The 17,724-nt window shown below is 46.1% G+C and overlaps 3 protein-coding genes across 3 annotated transcripts in view; all 3 read right to left on the bottom strand.

Annotated features, from left to right (window-relative positions):
• Positions 1-17,724, bottom strand: part of LOC310748466 (ribonuclease-like) — an 81,048-nt gene that overhangs the window by 38,792 nt on the left and 24,532 nt on the right. The window lies entirely within an intron of this gene.
• METTL17 (methyltransferase like 17) overlaps positions 1-17,724 on the bottom strand; it is a 151,298-nt gene that overhangs the window by 118,201 nt on the left and 15,373 nt on the right. The window contains exon 14 of the mRNA XM_083584202.1: positions 14,986-17,613. Coding sequence (XP_083440328.1) covers positions 17,496-17,613 — 118 coding nt within the window. The 3' untranslated portion in view covers positions 14,986-17,495. The remainder of the gene's footprint in view (positions 1-14,985; positions 17,614-17,724) is intronic.
• Positions 1,061-10,418, bottom strand: SLC39A2 (solute carrier family 39 member 2). The gene is made up of 4 exons (XM_083584248.1): positions 9,760-10,418; positions 7,946-8,076; positions 6,613-6,666; positions 1,061-2,150 (listed from the first exon to the last, which is right to left on the bottom strand). The coding sequence occupies exons 1-4, from the start codon at positions 9,872-9,874 to the stop codon at positions 1,554-1,556; spliced, it is 897 nt and encodes a 298-aa protein (XP_083440374.1). The 5' UTR covers positions 9,875-10,418; the 3' UTR covers positions 1,061-1,553.

The raw sequence follows: 17,724 nt of genomic DNA, 5'->3' as shown, positions 1-17,724 counted from the left end.
AAGGGCCTGGCCAGAGCTGGCCCAGGACATTTTGCCACTCCAGTCAAAATTGAAAATGGCCACACACACATCGCCTCCTCTACACCCGCTGCCTGGAGGCTGCACGGGGAGCAAAAGGAGGCTGGAGAGCAGCAGGTGGTAGGGGATGGGTGTGTGTGCAGCGGTGGCAGTACCCCTCCCAGCTGACTGCCTTACTGAGCCTCATAGGCAGGTGGGGTAGGGGGCTGTTGGGCTGTTAGAAAAGCACCCTGCCCCCAAAACATTGGCTATCCCAAGTTTAAAGCCTTTAAAGCCAGGAATAAGTTGGATGCCAAGCAGACTCTTGAGTCCACCCCCATCTCAAATGATGTGGTGCTGTCAGCAGCAGCAAAAGCATGCCTTGCATAATCACTTGGATGAGGGCTCATTTGAAAGCCAAGTTCCAAGATTTGGGACAACTGCCACACCAATAGCACCTTCAAAAGTAGAGCACAGAGGGCATGTCGCTTGTGCTTAGCCATTATTTCTAACCTCTTATGCACCCACTGGTTTCTATGACTCGAAAACTGACCTACATAACATTCTGATCTAAACATTTAAGCCTTTGATAGAAACTAAGCTGGAAGTTTGAGTTCTTCATCTAGCAGTGAGAGCCGGGACACCATCAAAAACACACACACACCACATGGGATACTCCGCCCCCCCACCCTCTTCCTCACACATGAAGGAACATCCTTTGCACACATACCTTCCCCAAAGACAGGCAAAAGGGTAACACAACACAACACAACACAACACAACACAACACAACACAACACAACACAACACTGAGTGTATATTTCCATCCACATCCACAAAACATACATCTAGCAGTGAGAGCCAGGACACCATCAAACACCCACCCACCCACCCACCTCACATGGGATACTTCCCCTTCTCTCTCTCTCTCTCTCTCTCTCTCTCTCTCTCTCTCTCTCTCTCTCACACACACACACACACACACATCCTCTTCCTCACACATGTAGGAACATCCTTTGCACACATACCTTCCCCAAAGACAGACAAAAGGGTAACAAAACAAAACAAAACAAAACAACTCAGTGTATATTTCCATCCACATACACAAAACCCAACAGCCTCTTTTAAGATGTCCCATTTACCCCTTAGCCAATATCCTACTTGTTCCGGAGTTCCTTGCAGGTAGACCCTACATACTGTGCATTTAGTCTTTCACGATGGTTGAAAGAAGCGATGCCATTGCTTGTGTTAGGTCTCCTGGCTGCGTTAATTATCACTGCTGCTAGGATATTGTGCTGATGGTTGTGGCTTTCCAGTAGTTCAGGGAGCAAAGCTAAAAATGATGTATTTGTTGCTCAGGCTCCATTGCTTCACATATTTTGCACTTTCATCCATGTGGGCTGCTGGTTATTTCCCTTCACTTAGTACATATGTGTATATATAGCACCACCCAAAGTGACGGCCCTCATGGCTGATAAGAGGAGGTTCTGGAAAGAGAGGAGTCTATGAGTGCAGTTGTGATTGGCTTTCATGGAGAACATAGAAGAGCCACTCTTTCATGCCCAAATGGCAATGATGGCCATGATGGAGAAGCCGAGTCCAATGAAGAAGAACTTGGTGAGGGGGCTTTCGTGCGAGCGCAGCTCGTAGGGGAGGATCTCCAGGAAGGTGACGTAGAGAAAGGTCCCCGCGGCCACCCCTTCCAACAAAGCCTGAGCCAGGCTGGTCCCGTCACTGTTGTAAAGGGAGACACCGATGCCCATGCCGATGCCAGCGGGAGACATCAGAGCAAACACCACCAAGTACAGCAACCTCCACCGGGCCGGCGTGCCGCTCTGCACCAACTTCAAAGCCAGGCTGAAGACCACAATGGCCTTGTGGATCAGCACCGCCAGGCAAAGCTGAATGGCGGCCGTCTCCTGCTTTTGGACGCCGATGGCGAGGCCCTCAAAGACCGAGTGGAAGGAGAGCGACAGGAAGAGCACGAACGCCCGGAAAGAGCTGTGGGATTCCGGAGGGTCCTTGTGATCCTCTTCGGTGTTGTGGTCGCCGTGGGAGTGCACGGCCCTGGGGCAACAATGGAGCACCACGCTCTCAATGAGGAACACCAGGAAGAAGCCAGCTGAGATGACCAGCTCCCCAAATGGGTACATCTGCCATGGGAGGAGAGAAAGAGTTGGACATGAGTTAAGGCCCCATCTGCAATGTCCATTTCAAGTGGTATCATACCGCTTTAAATAATCATGGCTTCCCTCAAATAATCCTAGGAAGTGTAGTTTATTATGGGTGCTGAGAGTTGCTAGGAGACCCCTATTCCCCACTGCCACAGAGCCCTAGCTGTCAACATTTCCCTTTTTTTAAAGGGAAATTCCCTTATTCCGAAAAGGATTCCCCGCAAGAAAAGGGAAAAGTTGACAGCTATGCAATGCAACGGCTCAGGGCTACAATACCTCAAGGACTGCCTCTTTCCATATGAACCCACCCAGACCCTGAGATCATCTTCTGAGGCCCTCCTTCGTGTGCCTCTTCCTCAAGAGGTCCGGAGGGTGGCAACATGAGAACGGGCCTTTTCTTCAGTGGCTCCCTGTCTGTGGAACGCTCTCCCCAGGGAAGTTCGCCTGGTGCCTTCATTATACACCTTTAGGCACCAGGCAAAAACGTTCCTTTTTAACCAGACCTTTGGTTGATCTAATTTACATCCTAAGCCCTTTTAAAATGTGTGTGTGTGTGTTTGTGGCTGGGGGGGTGGGGGTGGGGGGAAGGGCTATTGGGTTGTTCTTTTTATTTTCATTATGTATTTTGTGGTTTTATATCTTGATTTTATTCTGTGAATTGCCGTGAGACCCCTGGGTATAGGGCGGTATATAAATTCAATCCATCAATTAATAAAAATACTATGTGAACACTTTTTTTTTGCCTAATCTGCATCTTTCAACATTCAGCTTCACTGGATGGACCAGATGAGGGTGTAAAAACCTCTCCCTGTCTTCATTATACACCTTTAGGCACCAGGCAAATACGTTCCTTTTTAATCAGGCCTTTGGTTGATCTGATTGACTCCCAGGTATAGGGCGGTATTAAAGTAATAAAATAAAATAAAATAAAATAAAATAAAATAAAATAAAATAAAATAAAATAAAATAAAATAAAATAAAATAAAATAAAATAAAATAATAAAATAAAATAAAATAAAATAAAATAAAATAAAATAAAATTCCCAAAGTGGTATGAACCAGGGGGCATGCCACTGTTCACTGCCTGAGGCAAAATGGGAATGTGCTGACCCACTGCACCACCACAGCCCTGCCTCCTTTACCTGGGTTGTGTGGTTGGCAAGTTCTGGCAAGATCTTGTGAGATTTCGGTGAGTTCTCATGCGATTTCAGCAAGATCTGACAATATTCTGGCAAGATCGGCAGAAGAGGTGGCCGGGTTGGTGGGACCCCTGTGGGGTGGGGGGCCTTCTCTTGAGCTTCCACAGCCTAAGACAGCTGCCTCATCTCACCTCATGGGGACCAAGCCCTGGGTTTAACAATCAAATACACTTCCAGGGAATTCCTGATAGCGCTTTATATGTATAATGCAGATGGGGCCCAGGTCTGCTTGCTTGCATATTTATGTTGCTTACAACTTTTTATTTCAACAGAGATCTTAAAGTGATTTACATATCCGACCCCCCCCCCCCCAAAAAAAATCAGTATAAAAAGTGCAAGTGCCACATTGCTGCAACTGCTGATACTTTAAAAGCCACATTTTAAGTAACATAAGCAACAATAAATCTCAAAAATGCACGCAAGTGCCCAAATAAAATAATTAAAAACCACAAAAAATGAATTGTATACAAAATAGCAAATTCCAGTATTGAAGGGCAACTGTTGCATCAATGTTCTCTTTCCCCCCCTCTTTTGCCTGGAGCTCAGTAGATGAAAATACTCTTCACCCCACCTATTGCTCTCCTGCTACAATTTAGCAAGCTGCACAATTAACTTTGCAAACCCAGTGAGTCTTTGAACATGTTATTTCTCAAACACCATCCTTACATATCCCAGGGCAAATAGTATTGGAAACTACGTATTCCATTTATGGTGCAGTTTCTGCACATGTGTGTTTTATAAAACCAGGTGTTGTTTATTGCTCTTCTATTCATTTACCTAGGGACTTTATCTAAACCTAAGAGGTGCTCAGGTCTTCAAAGAGCTTTCCATGGTTCCTGATTTTTTTTTAAATTAAAGTTGCACCACCAGGTGGCAATCAAGGGCCACCATAGGATTTCTCAACTTAGTCTTTAATTACAAAACCACCTCCCTGAAGGGAGGAAAAAAAGGTGCTCATAATACTTAGGTTTGGAAAGAGAGGTGTGAAAAATAGAAGCAGGGAGGTGCAGCGTGTGAGACGTGGGAGACCAGCTTCAAATTCACACTTGGGCAAAAAGTCTAGAGACAGTCTTTCAGCCTAACCAACCTCACAGAGTTCTTGCAATGATAAAATGGAGAGCTGGGGTGTGGGTGGGGAGAGGGGTAAAAACGTATACCACCCTAAGCTCTTTGGAAGAAAAGTGGGATATAAATGCAATAAAAATATAAATAAATAGTAAAGTAAAATACAATACAATAAAACGTGTTTCAGCTCACCGTTTGGTAATGTATCGGAACTGGCTGTGTTCCCACAATCACATACACGACGGCAACCCCCTTTTAAATTTGTTTTTCACATTTGTATCCGTTCCTTCCCTCAAAGAGCTCAAGGTGGCATACATGGCTCTTTTCCCTTTCCATATCACCCTAATAATATGTTGTGAACCACTTTGTGATATTTGGATGAATGAAGGGCAATATACTAACTCTATCTATCTATCTATCTATCTATCTATCTATCTATCTATCATCTATCTATCTATCTATCTATCTATCTATCTATCTATATGCAATAACCCTGTGAGCCAGGCTGGAATGAGAGCTAGTGACTTGCCCTGTAAGCTGGCAGGTCTTTAAAAAAAAAAAAAGGTAAAAAGGTAAAGGACCCCTCGACAGTTAAGTCCAGGCAAAGGTGAATATGGGGTGTGGCGCTCATCTCTCTTTCAGGCCGAGGGAAGAGTTTCAGGTTAAGAATATTAAGAACAGTTTCAGGTTAAGAATGGACCTCCGGAACGAATTAAGTTCAAAGCTAGAGGTACTACTGTATCTGCAAGATGGGAAACATTTTATTCCATTGACTCTATATCCCACACACATTAGTAAGAAGGAGCTAGTTGAGTATGACATTAGAGTGACAAAGTGATTTTCCACACTTCTTCTTGTCCTGCTGCTGTTCTGCTGCTTTCCCTGGGGGAAAACCCCTTCCTTTGCACTCGACTGGAGCAAAACAAAGAGTGGGTTTTCCCTAGGAAAGAAGTGAGGCAAGAGGAGAATGGCTCAGACCTGTGTCTAGGAAGTGTAAGGTAAAGATAAAGGACCCGATGATGGTTAAGTTCGGTCACAAGCGACTATGGGTCTATGGCGCTCATCTTGCTTTCAGGCCGAGGGAGCTGGCGTTTGTCCACACACAGCTTGCCAGGCCACGTGGCCAGCATGACTAAACTGCTTCTGGTGTAAAGGAATACCATGACAAAAACCAGAGTGCATGGTAATGCCATTTACCTTCCCGCTGCAGCGGTACCTATTTATCTACTTGCACTGGCTTGCTTTCGAACTGCTAGGTTGGCAGGAGCTGGGACAGAGTGATGGAAGCTCACCCCATTGCATGGATTCGAACTGCCGACCTTCTGATCAGCAAGCCCAAGAGGCTCCGTGGTTTAGACCACAGTGCCACCTGCATCCCCATTCTATTTTCTTCATAGATGGATAGACAGACAGACAGACAGATATGCCTTTGTACCTTGCTCTCCAGATATTATAATAATAATAATAATAATAATAATAATAATAATAATAATAATAATTTATTTATACCCCGCCCATCTGGCTGAGTTTCCCCAGCCACTCTGGGAGGCTTCTAATCAAGTGTTAAAAACAATACAGCATTGAATATTAAAAACTTTCCTAAACAGGGCTGCCTTCAGGTGTCTCCTCACAGAAACTCCTCACAGCAGGAAGAAACTCCTCACAGCAGGAGGCAATTAATTTCAAAAATGCAATAATGCAAACACAACTACAACCATAACAAAATTTTACAAGAGAGTGTACTAGTCAAGGTAGATGTTTTAAAAGGTTTGTTATGGTTCTGTTCACAGATCCTTAAATAAGTAACCAAAACCAAGACATGAGCCAAGCAAGATTAGAACAGTCATTAAAAGATTGTGAAATATGCAGAGGCCAAGCCTGAGATCTTAATCAACCATCTCACCCCCATACACTCTTGCAAAATTTGAGAGCCTTTTGCAGCTGACTAGAAAACAAAATCCTTGACTGTGTGGATCCTGCACCCAAATTCACAGCCCCATTCCCTGGAGGAGACTCAGAAGATGGATAAAAAGCTTTTTCAACTCCCCTGCCAATACCCAAGGTACCAAAATAAATAATCCATAATTGATCACAATGGCAGCTCGTGCCTACCCAAAGCTAACCTCAGCAATCTCAAAGGTGGGGGAACAACAGTGTTCAAACAAGGGGAAACATACCTCAGAATCATCATCACCTTCAGAGGTGCTGTTCTGCTTATGCATAGAAGCTCCCTGGGGGAAAAGAAACAAACAAACAGCTGAGTTGGAAACATTTTGGGGATAAGAATGGTTCAGCCATTGGCTATCATGGTGGTGGAATCACGTTTCCTCCCTATTCAAGCAGCGGGAGCTCAGCTCTTGAAGATCTGTCAAATTTTGGAACCATGAACTTCTTTTGCATGTCACAAACAATATTGATTGATTGATTGATTGATTGATTCATTCATTCATTCATTCATTCTAAGGCCTCTTGTTGCTGCTTTCCCAATCCCAGTGCAACAGTACCCCTAATTATTAGAACAATTTCCAAAGGGGTGGCTGTGTTAATCTCTTGTAGCAAAATGAGTGAGTCTTAAATTTATTATGGCATAAGCTTGTGGTTCCCAAACTTTCCCCTCCTTGGACCACTTGAAAATTGCTGGTGGTCTTGATGGACTACTTAATGATTTTTCTGCCTGTTGTAGCAGTTACGGTGTGCTGTGGTTTCTGATTGCATTTATACAGATACACCATGGAGCACCTGAATGAAGCTTGTGGACCATGGGTAGTCCTTGGATCACAGTTTAGGAACCACTGGCATAAGCGTTCATGGACAGTAGTTCACTTCATAGTATGCAGGCACTTTTTAGAAGAAGGGACTCTATTTATGACCTTATGATAAAGGGAGGTACATCTGGGAAGACGTGATTTTTTAGGTCTTAAGCCAGCTTTATAGGTTAGAAAAAAACCAGTATTTTGAATTGGACAAGTCAGATGAAGCGGTGAAAGCAAAAAAACCAACCCAAACAAAACTTGTGGAATATGTTTATAATGGCCAGTTCCATTCAGATTTTTGGTACCATCTTCTGGGCCGACATTTCCATACCATCTTCAAAGGCTGCACCATGTACAGTGGGTTACACTGGTCCAAACAGTTATTTACTAAAGCATGGAACACTGAAGTCCGGTTGTACAATTCAGCCAAGGTCAGAGCCGGGATACTGGTTTACGTTTTTCCAGTATTGTCTCCCCTAATGCTCAACCTTGGCTAAGCTGGATGAGAATAAGAGGAGTTGTGGTCCAACAACATATAGGGACTCAAGGTTGAAGAACATTGGTCTGCTCTGACTGGCAGTGACCCTCCAGGGTCTCAGACAGTGGTATCTCCCATGATCTTTTTTTAACGGAAGATGCTATGGACTGAAGCTCAGACTTTCTGCATATAAAGCAGACGTTGTTCCACCAAGCTATGGCCCATCCAAATTAATTGTAGTGGAATTCAGATTTAAGAGACTGCTGCGATGGCACTCACCTGCTGCCGTCTCTTTTTTAGTTCCTCCTGGATGTCTCCCAGTGCGTCGGCCACCATGTGCATAATGCAGGCCCCAAGGAACACTCCGGCGGCAAAACAGCCTATGAAACTGAGGATGCGCCGATGCTTCCCTAGAAGAGATGCAGGACGGAATATGAAGGATTATGTCAGATGTAGAGTTCATCAAACAGAGACGAGGCTGCCAATCCATGTCTTAAAATATATACAGTGGTGCCTCGCAAGACGAAATTAATTCGTTCCGCAAGTTTTTTCTTCTTGCGAGTTTTTCATCTTGCGAAGCACGGTTTCCCATAGGAATGCATTGAAAATCAATTAATGCGTTCCTATGGAGACCGCCTTCAGACCAGGTCCGGGGACAGTCTGTCCCTGGACCTCTTCTGAAGGCTGGCGGGGGGAGAAGGACTTTCCTCCCCACCGCCAGCCTTCAGAACAGCCTTCTGAAGAAGAAAAGCCCTTCTCCCCCGCCAGCCTTCAGAAGAGTTCCCGCAGGGCTGCCTAGGCTGCGGATAGCAGCCTGCTGCCCGGCGCGAGGGGCGCTCTGAAGCAGAGCGCCTCTCACGCAGGGCAGACATCCACAGCTTGGGGAGCCCTGCAGGAGTTCCCCGCAGGGCCCTCCAAACTGCGGATAGCAGCCTGCTGCCCCACGCGAGGGGCGCTCTGCTTCAGAGCGCCCCTCGCGCAGGGCAGACATTCGCAGCTTGGGGAGCCCTGCAGGACTTCCCCGCAGGGCTCTCCAAGCTGCGGATAGGGGTAGCAGGCTGCTATCCGCAAGCTGCGGATAGGGGCAGCAGGCTGCTATCCGCAGCTTGGAGAGCCCTGCGGGGAACTCCTGCAGGGCTCCCCAAGCTGCGGATGTCTGCCCGGCGTGAGGGGCGCTCTGAAGCAGAGCGCCCCTCGCGCGGGGCAGCAGGCTGCTATCCACAGCCTAGGCAGCCCTGCGGGAACTCTTCTGAAGGCTGGTGGGGGAGAAGGGCTTTTCTTCCCACCGCCAGCCTTCAGAACAGCCTTCTGAATGTTGGCGGTGGGGAGGAAAACCTTCCTCCCACCGCAAGCCTTCAGGACAGGTCCGGGAACAGAGGAGAAGGTGCGCTGCGCTTCCCCGCTGTCCCCAGAGATTTCCCTATGGGCTTTCGTCTTGCGAAGCAAGCCCATAGGGAAATTCGTCTTGCGAAGCCGCTAAAAATCGGAAAACCCTTTCGTCTTGCGGGTTTTTCGTTTAGCGAGGCATTCGTCTTGCGGGGCACCACTGTATCTTAATGTAAGCCACTTTGCATAGATTTGGTTCCTGTAAGGCAGGATACTAATCAATACTAATACCACTAATAAAGGAGAGTAACACCTGCATGCTCAGAATTCAGTGCATGCTCAAGAGTTCAAGGTCCACCAGCATCAAGAGATAATCTGGACGTGTAAAGCACCCTTTCAGTTCCAGCACCATGGATAGAGCTTTTTTTGCCCAATGAAATGTAGTGTTTTTTAACAGAGCCAATTTGCTTGTTCAGCTCGCTTAAGGCCTGTTTACTTATTCTGGGTGTGGAAGTAGAAGGAACGCTAATCTGTAAAAGGAACATGTGAGCATTGATTCACCAGAAAGATCAAGAGAGGTAAAGAGGGACCCACCTCAATACATAATGGCCACCTAGAGAGTTAACAACAAAGCTGAGGTCTCAAGACTTCCTGGTGTTGCACAGCACAACATTTGCACTCCTGCACAAGTTCTGATAGTCACATTGCATCAAGCCCCTCTGAAGATCAGGCCATACCCACTCCAATCCCTTCCACCAACTGCTCACCTCTGGCCATGTTGCTCTGGAACCATCTAACCTGCGCCGGGATGAGGCCACAAATGAGTGTGACCACCAGCAGACCTGCCAGGCAGCCGATCTTGACCTCCAACAATTGATCCATCTCTGCAGCGTAGAAAATCACACCGGGAGGAGAGGCAAAGGCTTATCCGTCGTATCTCTGGACACTTTTCAGGCCAGTCTGATTCCAAAACGTCTTATGAGCGTTAGTAACTAGACCCAAACAGAGAAGTCCACCTCTCTTCACACTCTTCTGGTGCAGTAAAGCTCTCCCCTTTGGAAGTATGAGTGGGGGAAAGAGTAGGAAGAGAGCCTCACACTATGGAGTCTTCATGAACTGAGCATCCATATATAGCAAGATCAAAAGCAACTAGATGTTCCAGCAGCAGTCGGGTGTATGGTGCTGTCTTCAACCTCTGCCTTCTAGAGATATTTCATGGAGCCTTCTACTCCCCACCTTGTTCCCTTGTTCCTTACCCTCTGCTATTTCCCTCATTGATCCAGCTTTCTGGTCTCTTGTCCTGCAGATGTTCTCTCTTGCATTCCACCTTCCTTCCTTCTCTTTTCTACCTCCCTCATCAGATTCCTGCTTCCATCCAACCTCGGTCTAATCCTAGCCGCCTTCTAGGGAGTGAGTAATCACCCCGATACTCCAGAAAGCCACCCGCCCACTTTGGTGTTGTCCCATCCCATCCCCTCCCCTTCATTATGCAAACGCGTAATTTCATTTACAATAAACAGTCTACAAGCGATCGTTTCGTCATTAATTTTAAGGTCACTGGGCCATAGCAGCCACAGTCGAGGGCTCCACCTCGAATTCTCGATAAGAAATGCTCATTAAAAAACGGGAGTCTATTGATCTAGCTGAAGATTGTTTTCCAGCTGGCAGGTCAAGGCTAACAAGTGCGTGGGTCTCAATAGCTGCACCTTTCGAGTTTTGCTTCAGATGTGGATAAGGGGAAAGAGAGGGAAAAACAAGCACAAAACATTGCAAAAAACCTCAAGGCACAACCTTATGAGCCTTGGCAGGGTAGCCCAGGGGCCACAGGATACAGCAGATCTCCCTCTCTGCTAAGCAAGACGCTTGACCATCTGCCTCTGCCAATGAACTCATGTAGGTTGTTCATTTTTATTTTATTTATTATTTTATTTTGACATAGAAATAATCATAAATACATAAGAATAAAAATATGCACTTCACCACCGAGACCATGCCATTGTTAACTATCCACCCTCCCAAAATTTCAACACCTCTTGCGATGGTTTGGCCCCTTTCTGTTTTAACAGGACAAATTCTACAAACACCCTCCGTATCTCCTCAAAATCATTTCTCCTGCATATTCCCTGTCTTACCTTAACGGCACATGTTAATTTATCATTAATAGCTATATCCCATATCCCTTTAAACCATTCTTCCATTTTGTATTCTGCTTGCGCCTTCCACTTCCTAGCTATAACAATTCGTGCAGCTGTCAATAAATTTGTGAGCAAGTCCTTCACAGTCTGCGAACCTTCCACCCCATCGTAAACTGATAATAATGCTACCTCTGGACTTTCGGTCAGCTTTACTCATGTAGATTGTGCTGGACAGACGCTCTTGGGCCCTTCTGAATACTGATCAGTGGGGGGGGGGTGAGTTCTGGGCCCTTGGTTTTATGATTCCCCGCTGCTGCTGGGCACCTGTCTCCTATGGTGTTGAGCACCTGCACTGGGGGCAGGGGGTAGAAACAAACAGGGGCCCACCTCTGCCCACTCAAGGAGACCCACCCTTAGAGGTCCCCGTATTCTGGCTCCAAGACCATCCCTTCTCCTTCCCCACTGCTCTGAGGAGAGGAAGAAAGGGGCACACCTCGGCATAGACTGAGGGAGGCTTACAAAACTCCCTCCCTGAGAAGAAACCAGAGACTAACCACACCTGTCCTGGAGCTGATATAGGAAATGTTCCTCCCCCAAGAACCCACAGGACAGAAATGGACGATGTATCCCTCTTCTGCAAGAATGGTGTAAGATTGGCAGGGCTGTGAATTTGGTATCTGGCCCATCTTGGATTTCCCCCTCCTTCTACCTTGGCTTTTGGCGGCTGTGTAAATGTGGAACAGCAGAGCAGCAAGATTTCATGCAGGTTGGGGCTGCTGGGGGCTGGGAGTCAAGCAATAGTTGGGCTACAGAACCTCCACCTTTGTACTAAATCAGTAAGATCTATTCTGTTGAGGTTATGCAATAATCAACCAAATGAGGCAACTTTAGTTAAGGAGCCTGAGCTATTCAAGATAAAGACCCTTCATGCTAATTCTGACTGGAGCTAACTAGGCTATCCCACCTGCCTTTATTTTGCCTGCCAGCTCCCAGACTGGTTTGACAGGCTGGCTGGAGCCGCACCCAAGAGCCTTCGCTTTTCAAACTTGGTTTCATTGAGAGCAAACCAACAAGTTTGGATTGCTACATTAGCTACCTCATTACTCCACCACAGCTAAGAAAAACGCAGGGCTTTTCCTCCACTGTCTGAAGCCAAGGAAACAAATCTACAAAAGGACTCTCAAGTGGAGACCAGAGGCTCACGTTTTTTGCACCCAAGTCCTTTGGCTCACAACAGCACCAGCAGGTGAGATTAAGGCTGGATTGAGACACGCTTGAGAGTAGGAGAGAGAAATGGGGTTCTCCCAGCGCTGCTCTATTTTTCTTTGGGCAGGAACTGTGAATGTCAGAATGGACTGCAGGCATGTGCACTGACCTAGCACTAAAGAAAACATAGCCACGAGCCATTTGCTTGAAGCAAATATTGCCCCTCCAAAAGCCTTATAGCAGAAAAGCAAGTGTATCTGGAATGAAGATTTATTTATATTCTTGTTTTTTGAAATACACAATCATTGGCTTCAGAACTTGAAACAGGGGGGCACCCTTTGCCTATTTTAACATTGCAAATGAAAAGTAGTGATTTCCTTTGACGTGTGTGTGTGTGTGTGTGTGTGAGAGAGAGAGAGAGAGAGAGAGAGAGAGAGAGAGAGAGAGAGAGAGAGACTGGGCTTCCTGATGTTATTGGGCTACCAACTCCCATCAGCTCCAGCCACCACAGCAAAAGGTCAGAGATGATGGGAGTTGTTGTGCAACATGTGGAGAACTGGCGGTCCCCCCCCCCTTGTATTAAGTCACCATTCTGTCCTCCCTGCCCCCGGGATTTTCAGTTTTTCAAAAATTCTTCCTATTCTGCAAACTGCACAACAAGGAGTAGCATAACAATGCATGGGTTTTTTGGAAACTATATTTCCTGCTATTGCACAACTTTGCAATAGCTGGAAAAGACATTCTAAAAACAAGGAAGTGAACTGAAGTGGTGTAAGGCTTTCTTTGTGATGGAAATTGCTACTTCTGGGTGTCATTCTAAATTCCACAAAACCGCATTTCAAATATATAGACCCAGTAAACCTGTTTGGTAAAGTGGAAGATCAACATCCAGGGAAGAAATTATACCCTCCCAGCATCACTGGTCCCTGGTATGCCAGGATGGAGGGAGGCCTCCCCTTTCTCCAACCACTCTGGTTTTAACATTAAAACTTCCCTAAACAGGGCTGCCTTCAGATGTCTTCTAAAAGTCAGATAGTTGTTTATTTCCTTGACATCTGATGGGGGGCGTTCCACAGGGCGGGCGCCACTACCGAGAAGGCCCTGTAACCTCACTTCTTGCAGGGAGGGAACCTCAGAGCTAGACCTCAGTGTCTGGGCTGAAAGATGGAGGTGGAGACGCTTATTCAGGTATACTGGGCCAAGGCTGTTTAGGGCTTTAAAGGTCATCACCACCACCACATTTTGAATTGTGCTCAGAGATGTACTGGGAGCCAATGCAGGTCTTTCATCACAGGTGTAATATGGTCTTGACAGCTGCTCCCAGTCACCAGTCTAGCTGCCACATTCTGGATTAGTCGTAGTTTTTGGATCACCTTCAAAGGTAGCCCCACGTACAGCACATTGCAGTAGTCCATGGGTAGGCAAACTAAGGCCTGGGGGCCGGATCCGGCCCAATCGCCTTCTAAATCTGGCCCGCCGGCAGTCCGGGAATCAGCATGTTTTTACATGAGTATAATGTGTCCTTTTATTGAAAATGCATCTCTGGGTTATTTGTGGGGCCTGCCTGGTGTTTTTACATGAGTAGAACATGTGCTTTTATTTAAAATACATCTCTGGGTTATTTGTGGGGCACAGGAATTCGTTCATATATATTTTTTTCAAAATATAGTTTGGCCCCCCACGAGGTCTGAGGGACAGTGGACCAGTCCCGATGAAAAAGTTTGCTGACCCCTGCAGTAGTCCAAGCGGGAGATAACCATAGTCAAATACTGAGCTAGATTTATTTTCCCCCTCCCCTTGGCTTAGTATGAGGAATCTACCTGTGTTCCAGAGTGGGAAGTGGCAGTGGGTGGTGGATTTTTTCCCATGCTCAAATCATGAGCTGAACCAGGGAAGTCTGGATGGGACGGGGGTTCTGGAACTCTGTTCACATTATAGAATTTGCAAGCAGAGGTATTCTGAGTTGTCCCTCCTTTTGTAACACATCTGTGGTCTGTATGATGCAGAACACAGGATGCAAAAGTCTTAGTGATGCTGAGCAGGTTTGAGACTAGTTGGTGCCCAGAGAAGAGACCAGCAAGAAATCCTTTGTGTGGCAACTCCATATAAGAAAGATGAGATATAAAATGTAATGATTTTGGGTTGACTTCACTGGTTGGCAGGGACTCTGCAGGGTTTTTGAAATGGTGCGTTCCCAGTTCTAAATGCAGGTGAAGCACATGCATGACTGCTGAGCTACATTTGCTCACTCTGACCTAGAGCCAGTCACAAGATCCAGAGGTCTTCCTTCATCCTGACACACCAGGGACCAGAGATGCTGGGAGGGTGTCATTTTCCCACAATGCAATTCCAGGCTGCCTTAGCAGCTGGGATCCTACCACCTAGCAGGGCCCAGTACAGGTATTACAAACTGTTCTGCACTCTTCCCAAGGACCAGCTGAATGAAGCTCTCTGGTCCATGCACTTTTCTCAGATCACTCACTCCGCAATGAGAATGAAGCCCGCCCTTATTTTAATGGGCCTTAAAATATGAGCCTGGCCTTGTAGCCAAGCTCTTCTAGTAGAATTCAGAAGCAGGATCATAGACTTCCCCCTGGTGGCGCATTAAAGCATAGCTGCCTCTTCCATCTGCATGGCTCAGAAGATTGGAACTCAGCAGTATGCCCTAGTGATGAGAGTTAGCGGGTTTTATAAAGGATGCCCCGGAGTGCAACCTGAGTCAGTGGGGCACTTGCACATTCCAGAGTCTTGGGATCCTCAGGCACATGGGCGGTGAATCTCGAGCAAAGAACCAAGTTCATCTGCTTCACCGGAGGCAGGAAGTGCTGAAAACCTGGACTTTGCAAGCAGGAGTGAAGTTACTTTATTACTCAGTTATAGCTCATTTTCCCCATCATGAAACCCAAAGCAGTCATCAGCCACCCAGACACTGACCAGACCAAGACCTCCTTAGCTTCAGCAGGGCAGCAGTAATCTAAGCAGCCCTGTATGGTTGGGAACCAGATACCTGAAGGACCATCCACACTCATCTGTACCTGCCTGAACCTTAACCCTGGTGCTCTTCTCTGGTATACTGCTGAGACCTTTAATGACAGTAAGTACCATGGACAGGGACTTCACTGTGTTCACTCATACACACACACCCTCCAGCTGTGGGAGATAAGCATGAAACGCTGATGTTTACAAGAGCCTTAAAAACTGAGTTCAATTCCAGTTTGGTTTGTAATAATTTTACAACACTGTGCCTGTATCCTTTTAATTTTATCACACTACATTGGCTGCTCTTACTTTATTTTTTTTATAAAATTTATTTGGTTTTTCAAATTAAAATCTGACAGAAATGTATCATAAAAACAAGATTCCAAGGACTTCCATCCTCCTCTTTGTGGGCCCTGTTATTAATCCTTTCCTCCCGCTTCTTTTATGATAATCCGAAAACCTCTTCCATTATGTCCAGAATTCAACCTTAAGCTACAAGCGATATTCCAGTCCTACTAGCAATTTTACCTGTTTACAATGGTCCTTAAGGTAAGTTATAAATTTCCCCCATTGCTTGTTAAAGTTTTGGTCTTCCTGATTTCTGACTCTTCCAGTCATTTTAGCCATTTCAGCATAGTCCATTAACTTCACCTGCCACTCTTCTCTGGTGGGAACTTTGTCTTCTTTCCATCTCTGGGCCAGTAACATCTGTGCAGCCTGCTGCTCTTACTTTAATGTTCTTGCTCTATATAAACTTTGTTATATTTTCTTATCTGTTGCTAAACCATTTTGGGAGTGTGAACACCATAGAAGACAGGATTTATTTTTTTTAAAATCACCTAACAATACATTAATTGCAGCACTCATCCTAGAGTTGTTTGCACACCTCAGGAATCCCAGCTCCCACACACTTGGCTCTTCTCCACTCTCTGCCCCAATTCCAAAACAAGGAACTGAATCCAGGATCCCTCCTAGCCCTATTTCAAACCTCTAATTCCAGAGCTGAGAATGAAACCAAGAGTCAAGATCACACCCTTCAGCCCTGGACCAAAACTAGAGATCTACCAGCTCCTTGTTTCAGGCTCACCCCCACGAATTCCATTTAGAATCACATTCTGCCGCCCATGAGCCTGCCTTGAAGGAAAGGGAAAGGATCTCTGCTGCTTTGACATTCTTTATCCAACCCGACTGTCCACGTTTTAAAGGAGAAATTCATCTGCACTAAGCCCCAGAGTCAGCTCCTCCCAGCCTAAAGGTGGCTTGTCTAGGGCGGTCCAGATAGTGCTGGACAACCACCCCCATCATCTCTGACCATGGGAGGCCGATGGAAGTCTAATCTCCAGAGACTCACAGGTTCCCCATGCATAGGCAAGGCTTCCCATGCAGTCCAGCTGCATTAAGCTTCCTACTGGGTTCCTATGAGAGTAACTGCACCAACAGGTTTACTCAGTCTCTTCAAACAGGGACTTTACCTAAGAACTAGGACAAACAGGCAGAAGCACCTTGCAATCCTTTTTTTTTTTTTTTGCATGGGAGGGGAGATCTTTCTGGAGATCTTTTCTCCCATAACATCCCTCCTATGAATACAATAACAGGGAGGTTTGGAGCTATCCTTTCCACAATACAGGGGTCTTGAACAGATAGATTTTAGAGAAGTGAGAACAGGGGAGGGATTTAAAGGTTCAACCCTGTACACCTTACCACCTGAAAAGGGGTAGCAGCAGAAACAGACACACCAGAGAGCTTGATGTTTTGTTTTCAGCCTGCAATCTGCACATCTCGGACAGAGAATATAGACGGGCAAAGCACCTCTGGTGACTGGTTAAGTAGAAAATGACTCTTTGGAGTTTATGAATAAATATGCAGCCATGTAAGACCACAGCAAAAACAGATCTACAATAAATACATGCGCAGTGTGTCTCCAAGGAGCAGGAACAACTTCTGTATGTCTAACACTGATATAAAACTGCCTGAAGCTTACCGAAAGCTTCTGCTCTCTAAGATGCCACAATTCCCCCACTAGGCCAGGAAGGCCTGGAAATGTGACTTGTGGCACCAGTTTATCCAACCAGCTCATGGATTCTGGAAAGCCATCCAGCATTTGTAAGCCAATCTGATGCAAGGTGTCTCTTAGAGGATGTGGTATATGCTGGGATGAGGAGGGTGGCTGTACAGAGCTCCCATCAACGGTGATCTTCATCCGTGTCGCCTCTCTCTTCTCCCGAGTCTGGCTCGCTATCCAGGTTCAAAACAGGGAGGCGATCTCCACATTCACAGTTCCGGGCACATCTGTAAATATCCCTGTAGGAGAGAACGATGGGTGAAAATGATCCCTACATGAGAGAGGGTGTAAAATCTCTCCCTGTTTACATTACTCCACACCACGCATAGTACACACAAACATACATTTTA

Source organism: Podarcis filfolensis (genome assembly GCF_964270895.1).
Source record: "Podarcis filfolensis genome assembly, chromosome: 13".
Classification (NCBI taxonomy): domain Eukaryota; kingdom Metazoa; phylum Chordata; class Lepidosauria; order Squamata; family Lacertidae; genus Podarcis; species Podarcis filfolensis.
Note: the sequence above shows the minus strand (reverse complement) of the source record. Positions and strands in the feature narration are given on the sequence as shown.

Coding starts and splice junctions, on each gene's coding strand:
- SLC39A2 (XM_083584248.1), bottom strand. CDS start 9,874: ATGGATCAATTGTTGGAGGTCAAGATCGGCTGCCTGGCAGGTCTGCTG. Junction 8,077..9,759: donor CCAGAGCAACATGGCCAGAG/GTGAGCAGTTGG, acceptor CATCTCTTCTAG/GGAAGCATCGGCGCATCCTC. Junction 6,667..7,945: donor TAAAAAAGAGACGGCAGCAG/GTGAGTGCCATC, acceptor CTTTTCCCCCAG/GGAGCTTCTATGCATAAGCA.